The sequence below is a fragment of the Condylostylus longicornis genome, unplaced genomic scaffold, assembly GCF_029603195.1.
Source record: "Condylostylus longicornis isolate FDR11 unplaced genomic scaffold, ASM2960319v2 ptg000045l, whole genome shotgun sequence".
Taxonomy (NCBI): domain Eukaryota; kingdom Metazoa; phylum Arthropoda; class Insecta; order Diptera; family Dolichopodidae; genus Condylostylus; species Condylostylus longicornis.
Window position 1 is genome coordinate 763,486 of NW_026578014.1, and position 14,813 is coordinate 778,298.

General features: G+C 23.4%; 1 protein-coding gene across 4 annotated transcripts in view; it reads left to right on the forward strand.

Moving 5' to 3' along the window:
* Positions 1-9,397, forward strand: part of LOC129610624 (chitin synthase chs-2) — a 64,472-nt gene extending 55,075 nt beyond the window's left edge. For 3 of the 4 annotated variants that reach the window (XM_055523247.1, XM_055523250.1, XM_055523249.1), the window contains 7 exons: positions 52-1,985; positions 2,259-2,435; positions 7,060-7,263; positions 7,349-7,559; positions 7,656-7,813; positions 7,997-8,092; positions 8,180-9,395. In XM_055523247.1, coding sequence (XP_055379222.1) covers positions 52-1,985; positions 2,259-2,435; positions 7,060-7,263; positions 7,349-7,559; positions 7,656-7,813; positions 7,997-8,092; positions 8,180-8,341 — 2,942 coding nt within the window. In that variant the 3' untranslated portion in view covers positions 8,342-9,395. Of the gene's footprint in view, positions 1-51; positions 1,986-2,258; positions 2,436-4,250; positions 4,428-7,059; positions 7,264-7,348; positions 7,560-7,655; positions 7,814-7,996; positions 8,093-8,179 lie in introns of all 4 variants that reach the window. The other variant, XM_055523248.1, reaches the window with a different exon arrangement.
* Positions 9,398-14,813: the final 5,416 nt, after the last annotated feature.

The following is a 14,813-nucleotide window of genomic DNA, read 5'->3' on the forward strand; positions in this document are numbered from 1 at the left end:
CTTATGAAGTATTGTAATTAATTAATATAAAAAATTTGAATTAAATTTTAGCGCATGTTTTCTTTGATGACGCCTTTGAAATATCAGATCACAGTGATAACGATATTCAAGTTAATAGATTCGTTAAACTTCTTGTAGCAACAATAGATGAGGCCGCGTCAGATATACATCAAACGACTATCCGGCTTAGACCACCAAAGAAATATCCTGCACCGTATGGTGGTCGTTTAGTTTGGGTTTTACCAGGCAAAACAAAAATGATTGCACATCTTAAAGATAAAGATCGTATTCGTCATCGTAAGCGCTGGTCTCAAGTTATGTATATGTATTATTTACTAGGCCACCGTTTAATGGAACTGCCTATTCCCGTTGAAAGGAAAGAAATAATTGCAGAAAATACTTATTTATTAACTTTGGATGGTGATATTGATTTTCAACCGATTGCTGTTACTTTGTTAGTTGATTTAATGAAAAAAAATAAAAATTTAGGAGCCGCATGTGGTCGCATTCATCCAGTCGGTTCAGGACCGATGGTATGGTATCAAATGTTCGAATATGCTATTGGTCATTGGCTTCAAAAGGCAACTGAACATATGATTGGTTGTGTACTTTGTAGCCCAGGATGTTTTTCACTTTTCCGTGGAAAAGCATTAATGGACGACAATGTGATGAAAAAATATACAACGAGATCTGATGAAGCTAGACATTATGTACAATACGATCAGGGTGAAGATCGTTGGCTGTGTACTTTACTATTGCAGAGAGGTTATCGTGTAGAATATTCAGCTGCTTCTGATGCTTATACTCATTGCCCAGAAGGTTTCAATGAATTTTATAATCAACGACGTCGTTGGGTTCCATCTACTATTGCCAATATTATGGATTTATTATGTGATGCTAAAAGGACTATTAAAATTAACGATAATATTTCAATGATTTACATTTTCTATCAAATGATGTTAATGGGTGGTACAATTCTTGGTCCTGGTACGATTTTTCTTATGTTGGTGGGGGCTTTTGTTGCTGCTTTCCGTATAGATAACTGGACTTCATTTCATTATAATATTGTACCAATTTTATTATTTATGTTAGTTTGTTTTACGTGTAAATCTAATATCCAACTGCTACTAGCACAAATATTATCAACAATGTATGCTTTAATAATGATGGCCGTAATCGTGGGTACGGCATTGCAGTTAGGTGAGGACGGTGTGGGAAGCCCTTCAGCTATTTTCTTGATTGCTATGTGCGGCTCATTCTTCATAGCGGCATGTTTGCATCCCCAAGAGTTCTGGTGTATTACGGCTGGTCTCATTTATTTGCTTTCGATTCCATCTATGTACCTTTTATTGATTCTATATTCAATTATCAATTTAAATGTTGTATCATGGGGAACAAGAGAAGTTGTTGCTAAGAAAACCAAAAAAGAATTGGAAGCGGAGAAAAAAGCTGCTGAAGAAGCTGCAAAACGTGTTAAACAAAAGAGTTTATTAGGATTCCTGCAGAGCGGTATTGGTGAAAACCCAGATGAGGAAGGTTCAATTGAAATATCTTTAGCTGGTTTATTTAGATGTATTTTATGTACTCATGGTAAAACAAGTGATGAAAAAATTCAGTTAACGCATATTGCGGATGCATTAGATTCAATACAAAAACGGTTAGAAACATTGGAACATACATTAGATCCGCATGGGCATTCAACACATGGACATGGTCATCATCGTCGTAGAACAACTTCAAGTGGCTCTAAAGACCATCATTTGGCTGCCGTGGCTGAAAAAGATGGCAATGAATCCGATACATCGTCAGCAGAAAGCTCTGCGCCAAATACTGAAGATCGAGATTTCTTAACAAACCCATATTGGATTGAAGATCCTGAATTAAGAAAAGGTGAAGTTGATTTTATGTCAAGTAGTGAAATTCAATTTTGGAAGGACTTAATTGACAAATATTTGTATCCGATTGATCAAGACAAAGAAGAACAGGTAATTTATATTTCAGTAGATAAGTGATAGTTGAAACTTTTCGTTACGAAAGAAGCCTCAATATTTTAATGTTTTTACAGCGCCAAAATAAAAAGGCCATTATCTCAATTGCTAATGAATTCTCTTTTTAGTATTTTGTTTTTTTTTTTTTTTTAATTTTTAGGGTATAATTTATCTAAAAATTTGCAAAATGCATTGTGTTAATTTTTTTTTAATAATTTTTTTTCTATGTTAATGTTGTAATTGTTATTTAATCCAAATTGAAAATTTTAGGCAAGAATTGCTGTTGATTTAAAAGAGTTAAGGAATACTTCAGTTTTCTCATTTTTCATGATAAATGCTTTATTCGTTTTAATTGTATTTCTGTTACAATTAAATAAGGATAATTTGCATGTTAAATGGCCTTTTGGTGTTAAAACAAACATTACATATGATGAGACTACACAAGAGGTAAATTTTTTTTTAACTGGGATTTCAGCGATTTACTTTCACTTTATTTTATAGGATTTTGCTAGTTTCTTTTTTGTTATTTTCATAAAGTAGGCAAAACGTATTTTAATTATTAAAATAACAATAACTATGCCATTGTCTAAGCGCAAACTTTAAGAGCCGAACAAGGATCTCTTAAAAGTCTATTAAACAGCTAATTCTATTTCTATTTATTTCATATACATGTAATTTGTCATATAGTGTATTATTATATATTATTACATAATATATATATTTATAAATGCAAATATACATATGAAGTTCATTTCAGTATTGTTCTAGAAATGAAATCGAATAACGATATCAAAAGGTTGAAAAAAAAATTGCTTGCATAATTTATGTCCTGGTATTAAATTGTGATAAAGTAGTGTGTTTATCAAAACAGATAATATAAAACAAAAGATTTCTTTTAAAATTTTGTATCAAATCGGACAAAATATTTGATCAAAGAAAAAATACCATAGTTCTTTTGGAAATGGGCTAATATACGAATTCTATAAAAAATTTGTATAGTAACCTTTTAATATTTAAAATTTTAGTTTTTTTCCAATTATATTTTCAACATTTTGATATTGGGTGAAAAATAATATTGTACAAAAATAACTTTAGAAATTCGTGTAGAATCTTTTTGTTTTAATCCCTTTGAAAATTAAATTTTAGTAGTGCTTCGTTATGGTAAAATGTGCAAACATATTAAATTAATGTAATTTATACAATTATTTATAGTAATAATAATAATTACAGCGTTCAATAGCTTAACTATATCGATCCAAGTAGAGTGTAGTTATAAACATAATTGCTAAAATAATATCAAATTATTATAGTAATAATTACACAACATATTTTCCTTATGTTCAAAAATTAATTAAAATTTTGTAATTTTATATATTTTGCTAAAATGCTTAAAAATTGCTTATAAATATTTTATTGCTTAAACCCTCTTTACTTTACAAATTTTTATTAATTTTAACTACTTTTTGAGCATAATGATTTAAAACAAATTATAATTATTCTATTAGATTTTTAAAATGCATTTTCAGAGAGCAAATTTGCAAAACTTGAATACTCGTAATACTTTCCGTTTCATTTTTTAAATAAATAAATTTTAAGTTTGTGTTAAATAAATATTGTTTTTAAAGTTTTGAAAAATAAATTTTCTTTAAACATTTTTTTTAAATAATATTTTGTACACAAGCGTGTAATATAAATAGTAACACATATAAAATAACATAATTATTACAACCGGTAAATAGAAAATTTTCAATAAGGCCTCTGAATCTGTTTATTATCTAATGATTGCCATTTTTTTTTTTTTAAATCAAATAATTTCATAAATTTAAATTATTTATATATTAATATTACAATTTCATTTATTTGCATACTACAATAATTCTTTGTAATTTTGATGCCAAAGCTTGTAGGTATAATATTGAATCGCTGAAAATCCCAGATATTTCAAGAATTTACTAACATATTTTCTTTTTCTTTCTTTGTTTCTTTTTTTTAATGATGTATTTTTGCTTTATGTAAAAAAATTATTGCAAACAAAAATTTGCGAAAAAAATTAAATATGCATTAAAAAATAATTTCTTGTGAAAACTTTGTGGAAATTTTTTGGATTTATTATAAAATTTACGAAAATATAAAATGCACAAATGTATGTGTGCAAAACTTTTAAATGAAATACGTATATTTGTGTATCAATAATTTTACAATAATTTTAATTATATATCAATAATATTATGTAAAAATAAAATTGGTGTACAAAAATCAAAGGCAAGAATTGCACGAGATTTAATCGAACTGAGGAATAAATCAGTTTTTGCTTTCTTCATGTTCAACGCATTATTTGTATTAATCGTTTTCTTATTACAATTGAACAAAGACAAACTACATGTTGAATGGCCACTTGGTGTCAAGACGAACATAACGTATATTGAAGAAACATCTGAGGTTGTTTTGAAAAAAAAATTTAATGTTAAGCCTTTTGTACATTGTGCAAGAAATGAGAAAATCCTAAATGCAAATTAAACTGACTGGAAATAAAACTTAAAGTCATCTAGGTGATAAGAAATTAGAATTTTCTAAATTAAAAACGAATTTCTGGGACGTGAACTTAATATGACTTTTAATCTTTTTAACATTTCGATATTTTTTTCAATCAATATATATATATATTCCGTTGAACTTAAAGTTTTACATATTTTCAGACAGTTTAATATCGTTAGACATTTATTGTAAATGAAAATTAATAATACCCTGATATTTTATTAAATTTGTCCAAAAATTTTTGTTAAATATACTTTTTTTAATACAGAGGTAAATATTATAATTATGTTCAATTGAAATTTAAGGCAAATGCACAATTGGCTTAAAATACATTAAAATATACATAAGTTTTAAAATATTGGTAAAATAAATATTTGTACAAATAAGTTTGCAAATTGTTTTAGGTGTTTTATGTTAAATGACAACAATTAACAAGATATTTTTTATGTTTTTTAAAATTTAAACATTTTAAAATTTTTTTATTTTTTCTGATATTTTTGTTTATTTAAGTTTTAATGTCTGTCTTTTTTTAATATTTTTTTCTTTTCTTATTTTCCAAATGTGTTTTCATTACCTAACACAATATTATTTGGTGCTGAAAATTTTGAAAACATAATTTCTAAAAGATGCAATTCTAAAGATTTCTAAAAGAAAGCTTTTTTATTTAAATAAGAAAATTAAAAAAAAATTAAAAATATTTTAAGTTATTAAATCACATGGTATTTCGTAGTGGTTTATGTAAGTGGTTGCATTGAGAGATTTTAACAATTCCAAAAAAAATTTGAAAAAAGTGGTTATTTTTTCCCCCTCTGTCGGTCCCGCCTGCCTTCTACACCCCTTAAAACAGAAAGATAAAATTTTAGATATAAATAAAGTTTTACTACAAACTAGAATTTCCGTTGAAAAAAAATTTTTACCAATGTCCCCTCTTTAAAATTTGTAAATTCTGCAAACGTAGAAGAGTAGTTGCGGGCTTCGTTTACTGCTAAATAGAACAGCTGAATATAAATATTTTTCTTAACTCACGCAATTAACCCTTGAATTCACCATTATGTTAACGACTTTTTAATTTTTTTTCTCATCCTAAGTGTACGCAATCATTCGATATACTTTGGTATAAGAATGAATGTGATTTAAATAATGTAAAAGGTTGTTTTTAAAAACAGTATTTTGAAGGGATCTCATTGTATTACATTTTATATTAGTAGCATAAAAAAATAAAATATAAATTACTATATAGTGATAAACGGAATTTGTGAAACAGGTTTTCTTATTTCAATATTAAAGCACTTTTGAAGTTATGATTATTTACAGTATAAAAAAAATTTTTTGCTTAATTTATGAAGTATATGTATGTATGTATATCTACGTTGTTCGTACTTATGTACATATGTATAATTCAATTTTTAGAAATTCATGTTTTTCTAATTTTTCATCAAATTTCCTATATATTTTTTTCAATTTGTTTTCTTCTTTGAGTGAAATACAAAAAAAAACATCATTTATAAACTACGTCATATTGTTCCAAAAATATAAAATAAAATAAAGAAATCAATTGGGAAATTCACAGAATAACAAAGAGAAAAAATTTATTTTTTTTACTAAAAGTAACAATTTTAATTTTTAAAAACGATATATTTAACAATAAAATTATTTTTCTATTTATGATAAGCTATTTTCCGTAATACCAGAAAAAAAATTAAACTTGTTCTTGGTTTTGGTTCTGAAAAAAGGAAAATTTTCTATATCATTAATGTATAAAAATGTAAAAACAATAGTACAGTCTAGACAGATAGGTACCTAGATTAAGTACTTTACACCTGCCTAATTCCAAGCATGTGATACGACTTCAAAATAAAACACAGAAAAATTACATATATTAAGCTAAATTGGTTATCTAACATAAGTTTGAGAATTTTAGTGCAAAAGGATTGGAACAAAATTATTAAAAATATTTAATTCCCAAAATTCAAAAATCGAAAGAACATTTTGCAAATTATTTTTAATTAAAATCCTTTTGTAAAATCAAATGTTCTAAGCTTTTTTATGAAACTTTGCTCCATAAAATCTTTTGAAATATAAAAAAAAAAACAAAATAGTCTAATAATTCATTGTACATAATACTGAGTGGGTTTCCAAATTATAACTTCACATATTTGTTTTTGTTACTATAGATAATTTTATCATACTCGTATACTACTTTAAAAATAAAGTGTTATCATTTTTATATTTTCTCAACATATACAAACAAAGTTAAACATATTTATAATTAAATTATACCTACTAAAGATCTACAAAGTTTGACTTTTTATTTATATTTGTTTTCAGGGTTGTTATAAAATGTATTGGTATATTGGTTATTAACATGCGAATAATATTAGTACTATTTGGTGATCGGATATAATATTGTATTTTTATCAGGAATGTCCTATAATAGGTTACTAACATAATTATTTCCTTTTTCCAATTCTATGAAATTTGCTAATATATTTTGCTAATATATTGTATTCTTTTTCCTTAAAAATTCATTTTATAGGTTCATATTACCAAAGAATATCTTCAACTGGAACCGATTGGTTTAGTATTTGTATTTTTCTTCGCTCTTATCTTAGTTATACAGTTTACGGCGATGTTGTTCCATCGATTTGGGACTCTATCACATATTTTAGCTTCAACTGAATTGAATTTATGTTTTAAAAAGAAATCTGAAGAGCTGTCACAAGATGCTTTAATTGATAAGGTAATTAAATAAATAAAATTTGTTAATTTTTTGAAATGAAAAAAAATTAATTTTAACTGTTTTATACCCCTATTTAAAATAAAAGCATGCGGTGGAGATAGTCAAAAATCTTCAACGACTGCAAGGCATAGATGGTGATTATGATAATGATTCAGGTAGTGGACCTGACCGCATTGCAAGGAGGAAAACAATTCAAAACTTGGAAAAAGCTAGGCAACCACGTAGACAAATTGGTACACTTGATGTCGCATTCAAAAAACGTTTCTTAAAATTAACTGCTGATGAGAATAATCCCGGTAATTTCTTAAATAATATAATATATATATAATATTTCGAATATGATAATTTTACGTATATTTTATTATTACTATTAAAATTTATATGAAATTTAGCAACTCCAATTTTAACAAGACGAATGACTATGCGTCGTGAAACTATACGAGCTCTTGAAGTTCGTAAGAATTCTGTCATGGCTGAGCGTAGAAAATCGCAAATGCAAACTTTAGGTGTTAAAAATGAATATGGTATAGCAACAACAACAGCAAATACGGTAAATTTTCTAAGTAATCACTATAAAAGTAGAAAATGTTCCTAAAAGGGAATTCATTTATATTACTTAAGTTTCTCATTATACCTTTAATATTATACCGGTTGCAAAATTTTTTATTGAAAAATTACATAAGAATCGAATACTTTTAGTTTTTAAATAAATGTTTGCTTTATGATTGAACAGATATCAAATGGTATAATTCCCACAAGAAATACGAGAACATCAAATGCGGGTTTAAGTATAAAAGATGTATTCAGTCCTAACGGTGGACCCGGTGAGGTAAGATAAAAACTTTTCTTACTAATATTCGAATATCAAATAAAATAAATTAAATAGAATTTTATTAAATTTTTCATTTATTTTTAGATTTATGGCACAACTAATGGCAGTGGTGGACAAGTTAATCAAGGTTATGAGCACGTATTGGATGAAGAAGATAGAAATTCATTAAGACTTACACCTAGAAATCCTAATAGTTCATCACAAGTATCATGGAGTAGTAGTAATAATAATTCTGGAAGATTATAATAAACAAAATGATAACATAATAAGTTATAAATTTTTCTGTAAATTATGATATATACAAGTTTTCAAATTATATGTATATATATATGTATATATATACATATATAAGTACATAAGCATATATATGTATGTATTACATAAATAAACATAAAAAAAAGTATATTTAAATTGTAAATAAGTGTAGTATATGTAATATATATGCATATGAACATTACATAATTTATACAAAAAAAAAACCTTTTTTTTGAAAAATTGCCTGCCTAAAATGAGATTTCTATATATTTTAATTATGTAAAGTAATGTAATGACAATAGGTTTTAAAAAGAATAACTTATATTTTAAGCTTCGATTCTATGTTTTATAGATAGTAACTATTTTCTAAAATTTACTATATTTTTTATATGCGATTATTTACTCATTCATGATTATAAAGACCTTAATTTACAGTACCATGCATACATTTTAATTAAACAATATTTAACAAATGCATTCGTTTTGATTTTATAATTCAATTATATTCAAATGGAAACTTTAATGAAATACCCTTCATCTGTTTTAACTCCATTTTATATCATATATATGTAGTGTATTTATAGCTGTACTGTTTATATATTATTCATTTTTCTATTTTATTGGTTGTGTTATTTAATTGAACACTAATCTGTTTCAATATAATAAAATAAAAAAATTTATTTGTGTAACATTAAAATACTGGTCGCTAAATGATCATATTTTGTAATACATTGCATATTTTGAACGAATTTAGAACTAAAACTAAATTATTGGATGCTAAAATTAATCTTGCTTAAGTTCTACATAAATTAGATCATAGATAATTCTCAAAAAAAAATTTAATTTTATATTAAAAAGTAAACAAATTTCTATAATAATTTTAATTCAAAAGATTTTTGCTATTAATAATTATTAAATTAAAAATTTAAAATATTCATATCGATTTCAAAAAAATAATAACATAAATTTTGTAGAATATTATTAAATTTATTGTATAATAATAATATTAAACCTTGAGCTGCCATTTTTTACCTCAACTTTCTTTAAATTACGTTTAAATATTACTAAATTTGTTTTATATAAAAGTGTTTTACTGAGAGATTTTCTTTTTATTAATTTATATACCGTAACTGAACTTACATATGCATGTATACTTAGATGTAAAGCATAATCTAAGTTCTTATTATCCTAATAATAAAATTAAATTTTTTCTAGCAAATATCACTGCCCTACAGGATTTATAGTTTTTATTATGTATATATTAATTATTTATGATTATCAATTGCAAAAGATTGAAAACGTTTTGATATTTTAAAAATTAATTAATTTTATTCTTTTGAAATAGATAAATTTTATATAAATTTTAATTTAATATATTTTAAATATGTATAAAATATGAAATTTATATGTATATATATATTATTAACAAACAATTGTAAACAGTCCTTAAAATAGTTTTAAAATTATTATAAAGTATAAATAAAGTCTTAAAGATAATTATATAATTTATAAATCTTGTGTAAAATAACATTATGAAATTACTTTCTATAATGTTAGTGCCGATTTAAATGTGAATTACTGTAACAATGACAAATTATCCGTAATATTAAAAAAAGGGAAAGAGTATTAAAAAATGAAAGAAGGATAAATTAAAAACAAAGAAAAACATTTAATTTTATTTATTTATAAAATTTTATAATTTTTATACAATTTTTTTTTATTACTTGATACATTTTAATTAAACTAAGTAAAAATTAAAAGTAAGTAAAAATTCTAATATATAATTAGAAATTAATACTCTTAACAATAAGATATGAAAATTAATTAAAGCAAAAATTTAAAATTGAATTTAGGGATAAAGATGTGGAATTACGGTTAATAAAGCAACTTAATGAATTCATACAGATCATACATAAATTTTTAAAATTTCAATTTAAGATTTATCAGTTTCCATTGAATTTAATAATTATCAATTTGACTACGTATATAAATCCTTTTTAGTCAATTGTTTATAGTAAATTATAGAGGATATTTTTAAATGTAATCAATGGTGGCTTTTACATCATAATGAAAAAGAATTTTGAATTTTTCTGTAAAAATAATTAACTTTGAATATAAAAAAGAAAAATATCCAAGTTATTTAATATTTTGTATTAAAAAATTATTAAAATTTTTTTGGTAAATATGTGCAAATACAAAATTCGAAATTTTGTGAATTAATTACCGTTGCAAATTATTAATGTCGATTTACTACAATATCTCACATTAATTTTTATGTCTTATTATACTTTGCTTAAAATAATTTCCAAAATTGAATGAAATTTTTATTGTATACAAAATTTTAAAACACATTTATATTACATTTTAATGTTATTATATTATATTGGTAAAAAAATTAATATAAAATCATTTATTTATTAAATTTAAATCAAAACTTTTTAAAATAATATTTAATACAATATTGTATATAATATTTTTAAATTGAAAAAAGGCCTTAAATTCAAAATTTAAGTTATAATGTATGAAAATTAACAAAAATTAAGAAAAATAGTATGTACGCAACCAATGTCAAATAAACATTTGATTTGACTTCTAAAAAACCGCTCATTTGTATTTTCTGTAAATAATTATGTAGATTATTTTAAGCAATTTCGAAAAAAAGTACTACACTTAGGTAAAAATAAATTTAAAAAATATTAGAATTAATTTTTTATTTAAATTTAGAATAATTATATATTTTATTGTATAATAATCTGCATAAACTGACTTACATAATAATCATAATTATATATTTGCTACGCGTTCCATGTTATACACAATCAATTATTTATAAAATTAAATATTTTATAAAAATTAATTTAATGTACTTAATAATTGAGAAAATTAAATACTCGTATTCATATAACCAACTGCCTCCTTATATCATAATTTTTATATCTATGTAAATGCATATTCATTGTATTTTAATAAAACTTTTATATTATATATATATATATATATAGTTAAAATTGTATTTAATAGAATTCGCTTAAAGCAAAATTATATATATTAATTAAATGCTCATATTTTAAAATTTATATTTTATATTGAAACTTTGATGTTTATTTATTCCTTTAACCATATACTAAAGGTCTCAATAAACGAAATTTGTGTTTGTAAAGTTTTTTTTTTAAATTTTTGATAATTATAATTTATAATATTATAAAAAATTTAAATAATTATCGATCAAATATTTTGCTGCTTTATATGTGTTTTATTTTATTTTCATATTAGAAATAATTAAAAATAAGGATATGCACATACATACATAAATGTGCATGTATGTATATACTGTATATTAATTATTTGCAAATTACAGTATGTGACGTAATTTATGTTTTTTATAGCAATATTTTTAATCAAAATTACGTTGCATATGTAATGTATATTTATATTTCAATAATTTTCCTAATTTACTTTGAAATTATTTTTTATTTTGAATTTTTTTTTTTTGATATATGTTATATACAAAGATAATAAAAAATAGTCAAGTAATTGAAACATAAAAAGCAAATAATTTTTTTTCTTTATAAAATTTAAACTTTAATTTATAGGACAAAAGTCGAAGAATAGTGTAATTGAAAAAGTATTCAATTAAACCTATGGTTTGTAAAATTTTAAAAACATGCATATATGTATGTATATACACATAAGGTTTACATAAGGTTACAAATAATTTGAGGGAGTACTCTTTGATCAATTTTCAGCAAAAAATCTTATAGTTAAGGAAAGGAAGGGGGCGTTTTCGAACTACAGCTCCAAAGCTATAACTTCTAGATGTCGGATATGTATAAATTTTATTCTGTAGAGATAAAATGTGTTCACTAAGATTGTTAAAGAATCTTAGAAAGAAACAGACTGGCAACGAAGAGATGATGAATTTATTGATTTAAGGGTTAAATTTTATAAAGGCACAAAGAAACATTAGTTGTTTTTTTAATTTAACCAAAAGGCTCAACGTTTTTATCATATTTATATTTTTTGCAACTTACTAATATCTTACTACGATAAGTAATTATAAGAAGTAGAAGAAAATTTACTGCACATTCAATAGTGTTCTAAGAACTTTTAAAAATGTATGATGAATCGATTTTCTTGAAAAAAAAAAAAAGAAAGTTTACATGTGTGTACAAAACGTGCAATATATTTTGAGTTTAATCAACCTACCGCAAATAAAAATATTTTAATGAAAAGAGAAAAAAAAAAAAACAATTTTCTATGTCACCATTTTTAATATTTTTTTAAAGAAAAATTTTGGTTTTTAGTACTGTAAAGACAAAAATTGAAATTTCGTGACAAGAACAATGTTTTCTTTTCTTATTATATATATATTGTTAAAAACATGTTCTATTTTATTATAAATAAAATACTATTATAAATATCTGTGGTTTTAGCGAAAAACCTTGTAAGTCAATTAAGTTTAAGTTTCAAATTTCTCTATACATTGAATATCACTGTCAAAAAGTAAATAAGTGAGAATAAAGGTTAAATTTTAAAAAATAAATTAATTTTTAAAAAGGCACAATTTGTTTGTCAAATTGAGTTTGAAGCTTAATTATAGTTTTTATAAAATAGTCAACACTATTTATTCAAGATTTCGAAACGAATTGGGATACCTATACATTACCAAAGTATTTACACTACCAGTACCTACATTTTAACATAATACAGACCGGAGGGAATTCTACTACAGTTTAAATATCTACTTGGTATAGAAAATTCGAATTTCGAGATAAAATTGAAAAGTTTCATTTTCATTTATAACCACAGAATGTTTTGCATATGTAAGTATGTAAATACGTGTGTTTTGCGAAATATGTAACAAGTATAAATTATTATAAAGCAGTTGTTATAATATTATTAAAATAATATTCTTCTTCCTTATTGTATTATTAGCATAAATATTAAAAAAAAACTTAATATGTATATATTCATTTGCTTTTATTACGTGACATATGTTTATTGTAATTCTAAATTTATTTTTGTTATATGTAGATGCTTAAAAAAGTTATTGTGACGATTTCAAACTAAAGACAGAATTTCTACGTAGTAGATATTTTGTATGTAAATATGAGAGGTTATTGACGTTATAATTACGGTACATAATAAATAGTATGTATAACAAAACTTCATTATCTATACAACTTCCATACTGTAGACTATGATCAGCAGTTCCGTATATTAGTTTTTAATGTACATCTGTAAATTTTTGTAAAAGTATTTATAATTTGTATTTACCTATTTTTCGGTTAAAGTTTCGACAGGATTTTTGAGATGGTGTTCCTAGAAAAACTATGTTCATTAGCTACTACGTCCTGCAGAAAATTGGGAGCTATAAATTTGGATTAAAAGTTGAAATTATAGATTGTAAACTTCAAAATGTAAGTCAATTTTCAGAATAGTTATACTGCACAGCTCATTAGGTATGCACTTTTATACAAAGCTGTCAGGACCTGTTAAAAGGTCGATATTGAGATCTTTTACTTATAGTTAAAATTACAATTTAATTTTTAAAACCCTGAAATTTAAAAAACAATATATGTATGTTATTTATTCAGCTCACTGGCCAGGTATTTTTATAAGAAAACTATGATCTACGAAAGAAAGAAAATTCTACAATGAAATTTGTAGCGTACATACTTAAAATATTTCTTTTTTTTTTTTTTTGGAAGTTTTTTTTTGTCTATACTTTTTTGTATTCATTTGTAAAAAAAGCATATCAAGAACTTAAAAATAATATAAGAAAAATAATTTTGTTTTATTAACAAAAATATTATAATGACACAAAAATATTTTTAGAAAAAATAAACGAAAATAAAAGTACATGTGCATGAATATTAATTACATTTATTCCTTATTACTCTAGGATATATGTGAAAAATATTCAAAGTAAAAGTATTTAAAGATTATTTATTATTTAATTTAATCAAGAAAATTCGTAAGTCTGGATTTGGGATTTTTTATTTTATTATTGAACAAGTATAACTTACTTTACTTTCTAATTTATACTACATAATAAATATATAAATACCTACTTTTGAGTATTATACTAACTATTATTTGATTTTGAAATGTTGTAGCCTTTCACGATTATATATGTACACAAGTAAATTAATAACAAAATGAGTAAATTAATAATAAAATGAGAAAATTACAAAAAATTTCTTAATAAATACATCAAACATTAACGTAGAATAAATATCAATCTATTTTGTCGTTTAAAATAAACTATTTTCATTATTATAAAATTGTTGAGAATTACAGAACTCTATATTGATTTATTAAATTCCAATTTATTTAATATGAGTTCAATTTTCTGATTTCTTTCGAGGACATCATAAATTTAAACTTACATAAAAATCCCGTCAAACTGTCTAACTTTTACTTTACTTTCATATGTTAGAATAAGTACGAGTATATGTAT